The 12,600-nt window shown below is 44.0% G+C and overlaps 1 protein-coding gene across 5 annotated transcripts; it reads right to left on the bottom strand.

Moving 5' to 3' along the window:
- Positions 1–229: 229 nt before the first annotated feature.
- e2f8 (E2F transcription factor 8) lies at positions 230–7,309 on the bottom strand. 5 transcript variants are annotated; one of them, XM_037094422.1, is made up of 14 exons: positions 7,085–7,309; positions 6,942–6,991; positions 5,587–5,836; positions 5,345–5,498; positions 4,717–5,034; positions 4,316–4,477; positions 3,946–4,083; positions 3,544–3,759; positions 3,357–3,438; positions 2,537–2,981; positions 2,138–2,404; positions 1,898–2,033; positions 1,450–1,796; positions 230–1,064 (listed from the first exon to the last, which is right to left on the bottom strand). In XM_037094422.1, exons 3-14 carry the CDS (start codon positions 5,755–5,757, stop codon positions 897–899), a joined length of 2,604 nt encoding a protein of 867 aa, XP_036950317.1. In that variant the 5' UTR covers positions 5,758–5,836; positions 6,942–6,991; positions 7,085–7,309; the 3' UTR covers positions 230–896. The 5 variants fall into 5 exon arrangements, with proteins under 5 accessions (XP_036950317.1, XP_036950316.1, XP_036950319.1 ...); XM_037094421.1 differs by lacking the exon at positions 6,942–6,991; XM_037094424.1 differs by lacking the exon at positions 6,942–6,991 and having other exon boundaries at positions 5,587–5,787.
- Between the last annotated feature and the right edge of the window lie 5,291 nt (positions 7,310–12,600).

Here is a 12,600-nt window from a genome sequence, read left to right as displayed (position 1 = left end):
CTGTCCTGTTTCTCATAATATAATTCAAAGCCTTCTCTGTTCGTATCCTTGTAAACTGAGTACCTTTGAGTTTCTGCCAATATTTAGACAAAACAAGCAATCTGGAGATGTTATTTCGCTGACTATACAACCAGTTACCCTATAATAAAAGTCCTCTCTAGTATCAGCTGCATATGTCTGCTCTCATAACAATCCAATAGTTGTGAAGGAGTGTAACTGTAGACCAAAACGCACATGAACGCCACATGATGTTCTTACAAAAATGTATTGTATTAAAATTCAATTAACATTTTACATTTAGCAGGACATCAAACATGAAGGCAATCTCCTTATAAATTAAACTTATCAAAATGTCTGATTAGTCTTAAAATGAATCACATATTCACATTTCTTGACAATTCCATTTGAACAGGGGTAACAGTTTACATGTACATATGTGCAAACATCATTTAACAAAATGATCAATCAACAATGTTGCCAATCAAACTCATCTTTCAGTCGAAAAACATCCATCTGACATGTTCTTTATAGTTGACTTTTACAACTCTTGGTAATTTCAAGAAAAAAAAAAAAAACGATGGTTGTGTGATGTAACTAAAGACAAACAAACAGACAAAGAAATCCAAATTCCCTCCATTAGATTTTGCAACTTAAATCCTACCAGCATGACAATAGTGTTCATGAGCATCTGCTGAACTTGCTTAGAAATCAAGTTCCCACGTGTCCACAGGGACACAGTTGAAGTCTGCATTGCAGCTATTTTTAGAGCGGCCTTTGAGTGGAGGCAGTGAGTCCGCTGCGAAAGGTTCAGAGGTAATGAAGACTGTAAAATGATAAACCAACAGAAAATAAAGACACCCAAAACACACACACACACACAGCACACAGAAATCCCTTCAGGAGTCCTCAGTGGCAACGTCCAGCTTCCTCTGAGGGATGTAAACAGTTTTGGGGGCCAGGTGTCCACCGGTGGTTACCATGGCAGCCAGAGGGGAGAGCTGGACCGGTGTGTGGAAGAAGCTGTGCTGGGGGAGCCCGCCGCCTTTGGGGGTGGTCATCAGAGGCTGGACGAGAGACAGCGGTCAGTTAGTCTCTAAATTTAGACTTGTTACTTAGAAACTAATAAATAATAAGATTAATGTGGACCAAAATAACCGGGAACTACTTTCTTCCAAACAAACAGCCCTCTAGTTAGATACACATTACTCAAAATCCAAACACATAACTATCCACAAATGAATTGATTTAAAAACTGAACCCTTTGTCAAGTGTTTCAATCAACTTGTCAGTGTCTTCATCTTATCAAGTCGATGTCTAACATAAAAGAGCAGCATTAGTATTTCACTCCCATGAAGTTGCGGCACTACCAGTTAAGTACTATTACTCAAGTGGCATTTCTGACAAAGCTCCTCCAGAATCACAGAAGACCTAAAACAGTTTGTTCCCTACCTGTTGCACACTGAACAGAGCCACTGGTTGCCCGTTTACAGACTGCTGGATTGGCACAGGGGACACAGGTTTGATGAAGACCATGCCTCTCTGCTGCAGACCCAGTGGGCCAGGCAGCGGGCTGTGTAGGGTGTTGCTGGCACACTCTGGAGTCTGGGGGACAGTGAAGCTGTTTCCTGGGCTGGAGCCTGAGATCAGACCCAGGTTCTGCAGGGTGAAGTTGAGGATGGCAGGACTGGGGCTGTTGTGGCGGTGGGCCTGCTGAAGGACGTGTGGCGAGGCAGTAGCGGGTTTGTGAAGGCGGATGCTGGTGGGTGTAATCTCCTGGGCCAGGGAAGGTCTGGAGCCTGTTTATGACAAAATAAAATGATTCCGATCCTCCTTTACTGTAATCTGCAGTTTTTAAAAGCAATTTGAAATATTTAAAGACATTTGGGGACATATTTACCTGCGGTCGGCGTCTGGTAAATGTTGTAAGTTTGAGTTGTAGCCTTGCTGCTTTCTCTCAGTGAAACTTGAACTTCCTTGTCGCTGATGAAGGACTGCTGGGAGATTGGGATGAGGTATCCAGCCGGTACTAAAGTCTGGAGGCAGAGAAATAAATGTCATGAACTGCTGTTCAATCGACTGACACCAGAGTTTTAAAAGCGCTTCTGCTGTTTAGTTGAAGCCGTGTCGGTGTTTTTACCTCTGTGTTGAGTTGTCCTGGTGTTAGAGGCACAGCTCTAACCGGTGTTAGCCCTGCCTCGCTGTCAGAGTTTGCCGTCTTGTCCTCTCTGTCCAGGAAGGTTTCCAAGCTCTGCTCTAGTGTCTGAGTGACTGCAGCACCACCAGGGGTGTTTACAAACTCCGGGTCCAGGTGGAGGGCGCGAGGCGAGGGCCGGCTTGAGAGCTGACTGGCGCGATGGGCCTTCAGGCGGGCCTGCAGGATATCACACAGCTTTGGAGAGGTGTCCTACGGGAGGCCAATTAGAAGAGTGAGGAAAGCATTTTAAAATGTTTTAGGTAAGAAAAATGTTCCTCCATCACCCAGAGTTCTGTAAATCTACCATGCAGGAGGTCATATAGTTTATTTTCCATTTTTTACCTTAAAGTTGGGGTCTGTCCTCTTGGCTTTGGAAGGGCTGCTCTCCGAGACTGAATCTGCACGCAGCCGTTTGAGCGTATACTGGCCCGTCGGGCTCTGCCCAGTCTTATCCTCAAAGGTCATAGAGCGCACAGCAAAGCTGGATGGCTGCGGCCTGGCCAGAGGGTTCGGCCTGGGGGAAGAGGGCTGCAAATACACAGCGTAGGGCCCGCCCCCTCGCTGCTGCGGTAACAACACGGGGATCAGGGATGAACACTGTGCAGGGATGTATGCAACAGAGCCCGCAGGCAGCGCCGCCAGCGGGGTGTGTGGGGTGAGGTGAACAGTAGTGTTGACTCCGGGCTCCTGGGTCGGGGCTAGTGACGGTGCCTGAGGTGGCTCCATTGAACCAGAGGAGGTCGGCTCTACCCTCACAGCAGCAGGTTTTTGAAGTTTGGGTCCAGTCCTGGAACAGATGCAGGATGCTCATTTATCACTCAAATCTAAATGCAAATCTACAACAACCTTTAAATTAAAACTATGGTTGGGAGCTGAACTTGACGTATATTCTCTTGTTCTAGATTCAGGTCATCTAGACAATTCAGATTTATGATTTTGAAGACCTGTTTAAGATAATTTAAGGTTAAGTTTTGGTCAAATCATCTTTTTCTTATTGAAGTTTGCAGTTGGTTTTGTTGTTTCTTGACTAACAACAAGTCATGCTGCTCCTGACAGCAGCATTCTTACCAACCACATCGGCGCCACTAATAGACAGATGCAGCAGACTGGATTTATAGAATCCTAAACAGTTATGAATTAGTTTAAATGGAACCAAACTTACACTGACTCCTGGTCAAGTTGGATCTTACAAATGGCAGCAAGTTGGGCCATTTTGTTAGGGAAGTCACTGTTTGACGATTCACCTGAAGACGAAAGAAGAGACAAAATTTTACATCAGCGTCACCACTTCATTAATAAACAAACAGCACAATAGTAACCTTGTATTAAGAAACATGATCTGTACTCACTGAGAGAACTCTTGACAGGACTGCTGGGGGCTGAGTTGATCTTGCGGCGGTCTTCCTGAATGCTCTTGGCCAGCTTTATGAGGGAGGGGTGTCGGGTGAAGCTGCGTTTAGCTCCAGGTGATGAAAAAAGGTTTTTGGCACAGTTTTCTACAGATGAACGGGACTCCAGGATGCCTTTATTCTTGGATTGGCATTCGGATGTGGAGTCTTCCAGGTCTGAAACACAAATGAAATGTTTAGTCAACTGAAGTAATATTTTGAACACACTATCAGAAACTCTGGCATCCAGTTTTTAAAATGTTTCAACTCAAAAAACAGTTTTAACCATGTCCAAAATTCTTCCCATCATTGAACCGAGATACTAACAATCCTAACTAAATGGGAAAAGAAGTCCAGCGATACCTTTGACTTGTGGGAATTCTTCTGGGCCGACCCATTCAAAGGCTGGTTTCCTCCCCCTCTCTGCCGTCACGTGGACTTTCTCGATGAGCTTCAGGCTCCGGAGCACGTTAGCTATATCATACAGCCGCCGCACTTTGGCTGCAAACACGTGAGCAAACAGCAAGATTATACACTCTGAGGTCTTTAAATCTTTGTAACATCTGCACGTGTCTCCACGCCGTCCACACTATTAACATCTACCATCCGATATTAAAACACTGCATGAAAAACAAAACAAAACAAAACACGTTGAACATATTGGCACTGACATAGCCTCAAGTCAGCTGCTCTTCAAGATGAGTGTAAACTCTATCTGGGGCTCAGTACTCACTCTTGAACTTGTTCTTGTCTTGATCTGCACCCTGGTCCTCTCCGATCAAAATCTTGGCGGCCACATCCAAACTGACAACCCGGGGATTAGACACCAGGAAGAGCATGACAAACTTCTGGCTCATCACCCTCAGAGATTTGTCCTTTCGACTGTTAACAGAGGCTGGACAAGACAAACAGGAACTTAGAAATTCTGATTACTGTGCATTAAACAAAAAAATAATAACTATAAACAGACTGAGTTCCGGAACATTTGTATGACTTTTTGTTCAGGAGGGGCAGTAAATATTTTTTCGAAGACCATTATTGCTTGTTATACCCAGGAATAACCAAAAAGACTAAAATAGACAGGCTCTAGCACCTTCTTCGGGTCTAAAATCTAACAGAACTCCAGATCATCACCTGCTTTGAACTCTACTCCTGGAAGCTCCACAAAGAAGAGCTCCCTCTGGCCCTGCTCCCCACTCTCTGGGTCCACCACCACGTCCTTGTTCTCCTTCTCCTCCCCGTCAAACTCAAACTCCTTATCCAGGAGACGCTGCCGGATCTGTTGCATCTGCTGGCCGTACCGGTGCTCCTCGCCCACCTGCTTTAAAATGGCCAGAGTCTGGGCCAGTTTGCTCCGGCCATGCCACGTGTAGCGATTCTTGGCCGAGCGGCTCACCATGTGGAGGCTCTCCAGCACGTTCATGATGTCGTAGATGCGCCTGCGTTCTACATCTGTATGGAAAACACACACAGAATTGCCTCAAGTTAATACATTAATGGGTATCATTATCAGTAAAATATCTGATTGCAGTAAAGGAACTCGAACCAACAGCAATAAGTCATACAAGACTAAAATAGACAAACAACATTACCTCATGATTACTAGTGGTATCATTAACTGACCATTGAAACAAGAACACTCATACAAAGTGTTTAGTAATGAAAGCAACCAAAAGCTATGAGGTATGTGACATTCACTGTGATCACTGTGGTTGGATATTGTGTAATTCAATTTGTTAAGATGGCAAAAAAGCAGACGTACTGAGCTCAGTGGCCACATCATCCAGGCAGATGTCGTTGTTGAGGGCCGGGTTCGGGCAGTCTGGGTAGCGTGAGAGAAATTTATGACAGAGCAAACCCAGACTCTTGTCTTTCCTGCTGATCCATTTCTCAGACTCTTCTCCATTCTCAGTGTCCTACAGGAAGATAATAGAAATCAACAGATAAGAAATTTGTTAATTTGAACCGATCAAAGTTTTAGCGCCGTTTTAGTGTTTTTTGTACCTGTGTAGGGTCGACACCCTCCCGCCCGTCGTTGTCCATGCACAGCTCCTTCTCCCTGTTCCTGATGTCTGGACTAGCTGCACTGATGAGCATTTTGAGGTTGGAGGTGGGTGTCCAGGGATCAACTGAACCTGCTTCCCTTCCTTTTTTAGGTGTAGCGAGGGGACCCATGGTTGGATGGTTCTCCGTTAACACTGCACACTAAGCAAATAATTTCCTGAGTATTTGCTGGTGCTACAAAGCCATCATCCTAGAGGGATTAAAAAAAGATTAAAAAAAACAAAACCAAAAAAAACATCATTTCTACTGAGGTATATCTGGATTCATGACAAAAAAGTGAATAAGCGATTCAAACTCTCTACTCATATTTTCCATGTTAGATTTTATGTTATATATTACATTCCGTGTATATTTTCCACCTTATCATAGGAAGATAATATGAATTATACTGGCTCATCCTCCTAATAAATGACATTCATTTAAGGAGCGATGTCAAAAACCTTCAAATCCACTTAACTTAGCTGCATTTTGCCTTGACCTCCAAGTTAACTATTAACCTAAACTTGTTCACATCGTTACATTTGAAAAATCAATGGCCTAGTTTTTATCGTATGTTATTCCCCACAATAATCTGTACCAGTAGTCGCACATCTACATTAATTCATTCTTCACTCCTACATAAAGTTCTTACAGCACATATTTTCACAGACAGTCTTACCGCTTTTTGCCGAAATATTTGTCGGGTACCAACAATTAAAAGCAACCAAGCGTTAAAACTATGTACCGACAATTAAGTTAGATATTAATTTGCTCCGTGCCTTTCACGAATGCTAAGATTAATCACAAAATCAGTTTAAATCTAATCAAAACACCAGATTTTTTATTGGCGGTAACTGACGTACGTTCCAACGAATCGCCGGGCCTAACGGACGCGCCGGTCCCGCCCTTTTTGTTGGAAGCAACCAATCGGAGCGCCGCGCCGGACAGCGTAGCGGAAGTGGTAACACTGTCCCGCGCAGGTAAACTGTTTTTGAAATCCTTGGCGCGGAACGTCTGTACGGTACCAGCCGGCAAGCTCGCTTTAAACTTCCAAACGCTGTTTCAAAGTCTGAATCCTCGCTACAAGGGGAGGGTTTCATTTCTATGATAACACGTTTGAAAAAGCGCGCAAGTTCTCCCAAAAGTTAATGTTTGTTGTCATGCAGACAGCAGTGACCGCCCGCCGTCTGGTGAGGTTCAGGGTTTAAATTAACTTGCATAACAAAACACAGCGAAACCAGATAATCTAGAAACGTTACACACATCAGCAGCTTTGGTTTAATTAATTCACTGTTACTATATATAAGTTACACGACCTGCAAGTGTAAGTAGCAGTTCACGCAGAGGAGGCGGTAACCCAGCGACACTGAAACCAAAGCTGTAGTTAGTTTAAACATACAAATAAAGACTTCTGATCAAACGTTAGCTACACCGATTGCACAGATACACGTAGACTTACCCAAATACGAAAAAAAAGCCTCCCTCTAGAAGAGACGTCCCATCGTCACGGCGATGTGTTGTGGGTATCAGAAACGTTCCTTCCAAAAGGCGAGTCCGGGGCGCTAAAACGTGGATTTAAATACGAAACCTTGAGGTTCCACGCAAAGATAAGTCAGAGTCCGACATGCAGTAGTACACACTGGGTGAAGCTCTCACTCTTCTGCTTTCCCGGCAGCGGCCCTCTTGGTCAACTTTTCTACAGTGGTGAAAAGTTTGCCCAGTTGTGTCGGTGACCACTCGTCACCATTTGGCCCGCCCAGTCGGAGCATGCGCTCTGACGTCAACCGAGCTCCCAACCCCGCACTTCCTCCCTGCGTGATACAGGCGGGCCCGGATCATCAGATACTGTATGTCCCTCACATCTGTATTCCAGATTGACATAATGATGGTGAACTAATTCAGTGTGAGGCCAGATGAATATTCAGCAGTGATCATTTCCAGACTGTTCATGTATTGAGATCTGAATCTGCCATGATCATGGACGCCTATTATATAGTAATCCTACAGGGGACATATGGCTGGATTATCTCTTTAGGGGTCCCTGGGGAACAGTTTGCTGTTGGGCCCCCGATGATCACCTACCATCCAGAACTAACAGACCCACCACACTCACACTGTTGAACGATACTGTAGGCGATGTAAAAGCAGGATTCTGATGTTATATACGTGGTTAAGATGGAGCTTAGTTGGACCATTTAATACAGGGCTGATTATTTTAATTGTTAAAACATGGATTCAAACGTTGTGCATTGCATTATATTTAACAGGGTAAATTGCACATGTCTTTTGTAGAGTATGTTCAAGTATTTCCTATATTGTCTTCACTTTTGTATGATATCATATGACCATCATATGATCAGATGACCCCTTTAGTTATATTCCACCTCTATCAAAACCTGATCTGCATGGCACTAATTTCTACTCTGTTCCAATTTGGCACCCAAAATAGCACTCGCTTCTCCTGCCGACTTGACTCAGTGGTTATGAATCTTGGATGGAAAAGGCTCTGTAATCTCTCCACCAGCACCTAAAAACTGTGAAAGATTAAGGTTTGCCACACCATCTCATTTGCCCTAATGATAACTTAGCGACGACAGAGAAGGAGACCTACATACGCACAAGCTGTTGTAAACAAAGTAGCCCGAGGACGTAGGCAGCATGACAAAATGATTGGCCTTTTGGATTGGATCTCTTGCAGAAAGACGGGGGGATGAGTTGAAACAAATAACTCACAGTTTAGGTCCACTGTGAATCCCGAATCACCAGTAAATAACCTCATTTGTTTGGTTTAAGCCTTTGAATACATTGTGGTTAATGTGGATTTGCATTATCTGAGTGTTGGGGTATTTCCTAAACTGTTTGGCTGCTTATAGGAAACTAGTAGCAGCACAAAATAAGAGAATGGAGGGACGCTGCTGCGAGCCTTGAGTATAGAGCAACTGTCACAGAAGCCCAGGCTCACAAAGTGTCACAGATTAACTGCGGGTTTGAGTCATTTTCCTCAATTGTAGATTTGTTTTCACCATTTGAGTACAATATAAAGTAATGCAAACCCTGCTGGCCCTGTGTCAGTTGTGTGTCTGGTAGCTGATTTGTTTCTGTTGGACTCAGTCTTCAGCTGTCATTGCGATGTCTCTGTGTCGGCGCTAGGTGGCGGTAGAGCTCTCCTAGCCGGGAGTCGCCATGGAAACCGACGGGCGCCTTCAAGGATGTTGCGAGAGAACGGCGGAGCTTCAAGTACCCACTGACGTCATGTTAGGGATGTGAGGGAGAGCTAGTGGGACCTTGATGCTGCCTTCAGGTACCCCCCGTAAGTTACTGACTGATAAGTACTCATATAGCCAAAGGGGTTCAATTAAAAGATCTGTGCATAAGATTAGAATCTTTTTTTTTTTTTTAACATTATACTTTTATATTATCACTCAGGTTTCTGATTGCTAAACAAGGTTTGTTTTTAAAAGGTAACAAATCTAACACTAGCAGAGGTAGGGATCGAGTTGTAATTCCATTTCCCAAGAGTAGGCAATATGTCGGTTAGTAAAAATTCATTTTGGATAGATTGTGAAGTGAGAAACAGGCTAGATAATAGCTATTACTGAGGGAAACTGTTAGACAACAACACAAACGGCCATGAAAAGGTGAAAAATGGATTACACTCTCCCTTCTCACTCCTAAAATCAACATGAAATGAACTTTAAAAAGGGTCAGAGAGGGCATAACAATATACAGAACACTACATCAGTCTGGTTAGAGAAATGGGGATAAATCCAAAGAGTATAAAAGATAACAAAACCAACAACCTCAAGCTGAAACGATAATATTAACTTAAAACAACAAGATAAAACACGTTTTACATGTGATTTTTAAAGAAGAAAATGGTTTTGGTGCAAAAAATAAATAAACAAATAAATAATTGAAGCGACAGCGTCAGGGCGTGGAGATTCCGACAGCGCCTGAACGTAGCAGCTGGCTGCTCCGCTCGCAGCCGGAGGAACGGACAGCGCTGCACACGAGGCAGGGACCATCTCCACCGGGAAGGACAGAAACAGACAAGTGCGAGGTGAGCACCATTTCTTAGCACACACACTGAGCCCTAACGTCTATTTCCTCTCACAGTTCATTCATTGTTGTTTAACTGGGGCTACGAGGAACAGTTTGCAGAGAGCTCAGAGCTGCAGCCAGCCTGTCACGCAGCCTTACGAGGTCTCAGATCCTCCTGTAGGGATGCTGCAGCAGCTCGAAACCTTCGGCAAGCAGCTTTGGTCCAGATTGTAACTCCTGAGATAGTGTTGTTGTTTTTGTCAGGCGCAGGCTCGGTAGTCGCGTTCACTACAGTGCTCACTACAAAAAAAGAAGTGAAAAGCACGACAGCAAGTTTTGGACCCCTAAAAAGTTGTTTGCTAAATAAGTGTTTTCTCCGTGTTGTGAATGGTGAACGCTCACACCTGCAAACTGGCGGTTTGTTGAGACCCACTCTGTTTTTTTTTCATACAGGCATTACAGACAGGTTGTTGTACCTGCCAGCATTTAAATACGTGGCAAGTCAAGCAGAACTTCAAAAATAATTTGAACATTCCTGATTTGGTTTGTCCAGACTGCATTAAAGGTGCACCATGTAGCTTTGAAGAAGACATTTTAGTCAGAAGAGAAAGTTCTTTACTGCCTGATTTATTTTTCATATACCTAGACCAACCAGACCTTAAAGTTTTACTTTGTTTATATTCTGGGGGCCTTGTTTTGGACTGAGAACATCTTTTTTATTCAATTATGGAAAACAACAACAACAACAACAACAACAACAAAAAAAACAATCTGAGTTTGTGCAATTTCCCCATTAATATTGTAAATATAAAAATTCTGATTTCAAAATGTCTTCTCCAAAAACATGCTGTCTGTAGGTTGCTGAATATGTGTCTCAGCTTGTTTTTGACACCTCAGCCTTTTGCTTGATTGCCTCAGTTTGACTCTGTTTTCCCTCTCAACACAAGCCCCTGTCAGGATGCCACCCCTTGACCTTTCAGCTGTGAGTGACGGCAGCTCTGCTTTCTCTGGACATTTCTTGCTTTCCCTTTCATAAATTGGTGGATCCTTCCTGGAAAACTGACAAATTATATGCACAATTTGCTGCATAAAACCTGAAACCTGCCCACTTCTTCCTCTTTTTTTTTTCTTCCAGTGGCAGACAGATTGAAACTCAGCCTGTGGAGAGGGATCAGGATGATGAAATCTCCATGGCAGCAGTGATGGTTTTGAGAGAGCGAACAGTCCTGGTTATCTCAGGTTTCCGTTCTGTCCCCAGCCCCTCAGGACATAGAGCTGCGAAGAGAAACCACCAAGAAGCGATATGACTGAGACGAGGTGTGTGGCTGAGGTTGCATCCTCCCAGAGATTGGGTGTCACCTTTTTCATGAAGCAAAGTTGATGGACAGACAGTTTTTCCTATTTTTGCAGAGACATTCATGCACCACAACTGGGAACCAAGTGGGAAGGGGACTTAAATACTTCAAACAGGTACTTCCCTGTCATAAAGGCTGGATTTTAAGCAGTGGCAAAGTACTCACTCACTTATGGGAAGATGGAGGCAGGAGCAGAGGCTAGTCCACAACAGCACCCGAGGAGGAAACCTGTGCTGCACTGCTTGGAGGACCAGAAAAGGGTGAGTTAACGACTGATCCTCCTTATCTACCAGACCTGTCTGTCTCCTCTGTGTTGTGTGATGGCGTAAGAGTACAAACAAGGCTGATTTAGTGCTCTTGCGTGGACAAGCAAGCTTTGGAGTACTGAGTTGAGCCTGGGACAGGCTGATACATGGGAGATCAACGTGCAAAGCATAATACATACACAGCTGACTACTCTAGAACGCCTTCTCTGGTAAATATATATCTGTTTTGAAAGGTTTGAGAACATCCCCTAACCCGAGGTCTCTGAAAGCTTACACTTAGATCCAAAAGAAGATTAAAAAAACAGTCTCATTGCAAAGACAAAAATGCCTTTACTTTGTCAGGGAGGAGTTCTAAGTATCTGCACAAGTCTTTTGCATCCTTGCATTGTGACCTAGTCTGACCTTCACCAGGAAAACCAACTGAGCTGTCAAAGGAAGCATGACTGTTTGATTAAAAGCCAAAGTCTGTGAAGTCTTCTTTGATGGTTTGTGGTTGTGTAGAATTACCTGAGCTGTCTGCATTAGGATTGATGGAGCACTTGATACCGGGACTAATTTTCCCAGTTCCAGCTTCGCTCTGCATTTTCCACACAGTGTTGATGTGGTGCCACAGCTGTATGCAAACCTCGCAGCTCTAGTTTGACTGTGGATGAAAGGAATGCATGTGTGTGTGCTGAAAAGCCTCGACAGCTCCTCTTCTTTGGTGTATGAACCCTTTTCCATGTTATCAGACACATTCAGAAAATCTTGCTTCACTTCTTACAGTTAAGCTGATGCTTGGGAGATACAAGGTTTTCACTCAACTCTGACGATGTGCAATTGTGAAAGATGGGTACAAAGGCACCGGGTGCAAAGGATGGATAGATGTCTAAGTCAGAGCACACCAGGCACACTGAATTTATTCTGCTCGCTTGAAATGAAAGCTGATTCAGCTACATTGATGCTACATTCAGTGCTCTGCCATCAGTGCCGCACTGGACAGCGCCTGTTGGCGGCTTTTTGGCGGGTTGTGGATTTAGAGTTTTTAGCTGTGAGAGAAACCACTCTGAATGGCTGGTCAGGGAAGTGGACCAGTGTCAGTGACAGTCTTTTGAGCCTGTCACTCTAGTATTCATGATTCATGTCTTATTTCCTCCACCTATTCACCAGTGCCATTTGCAACTTTTTGCCAGATGTATTCTCGATTCGAAGCAGCATGTTAGTGAAAGTGGTGTCAAAAAGGCTGCTTAACCATTTACAAAGGTTGTATACCCACAGAGGGGTATTTCTGTTCGTGCAGGCACAGAACACTTGTTTGCCACCGGCTGTAATTT

The sequence above is a fragment of the Acanthopagrus latus genome, chromosome 4 (assembly GCF_904848185.1).
Source record: "Acanthopagrus latus isolate v.2019 chromosome 4, fAcaLat1.1, whole genome shotgun sequence".
NCBI lineage: Eukaryota > Metazoa > Chordata > Actinopteri > Spariformes > Sparidae > Acanthopagrus > Acanthopagrus latus.
Note: the sequence above shows the minus strand (reverse complement) of the source record. Positions and strands in the feature narration are given on the sequence as shown.

Excerpts from the sequence above, each read along its gene's own strand:
- e2f8 (XM_037094422.1), bottom strand. The coding sequence starts at position 5,757 with ATGGGTCCCCTCGCTACACCTAAAAAAGGAAGGGAAGCAGGTTCAGTT. Across the intron at positions 2,405-2,536 it reads GGACAGACCCCAACTTTAAG|GACACCTCTCCAAAGCTGTG; the intron begins GTAAAAAATGGA and ends GGCCTCCCGTAG. Across the intron at positions 2,034-2,137 it reads CAGGACAACTCAACACAGAG|ACTTTAGTACCGGCTGGATA; the intron begins GTAAAAACACCG and ends CTCTGCCTCCAG.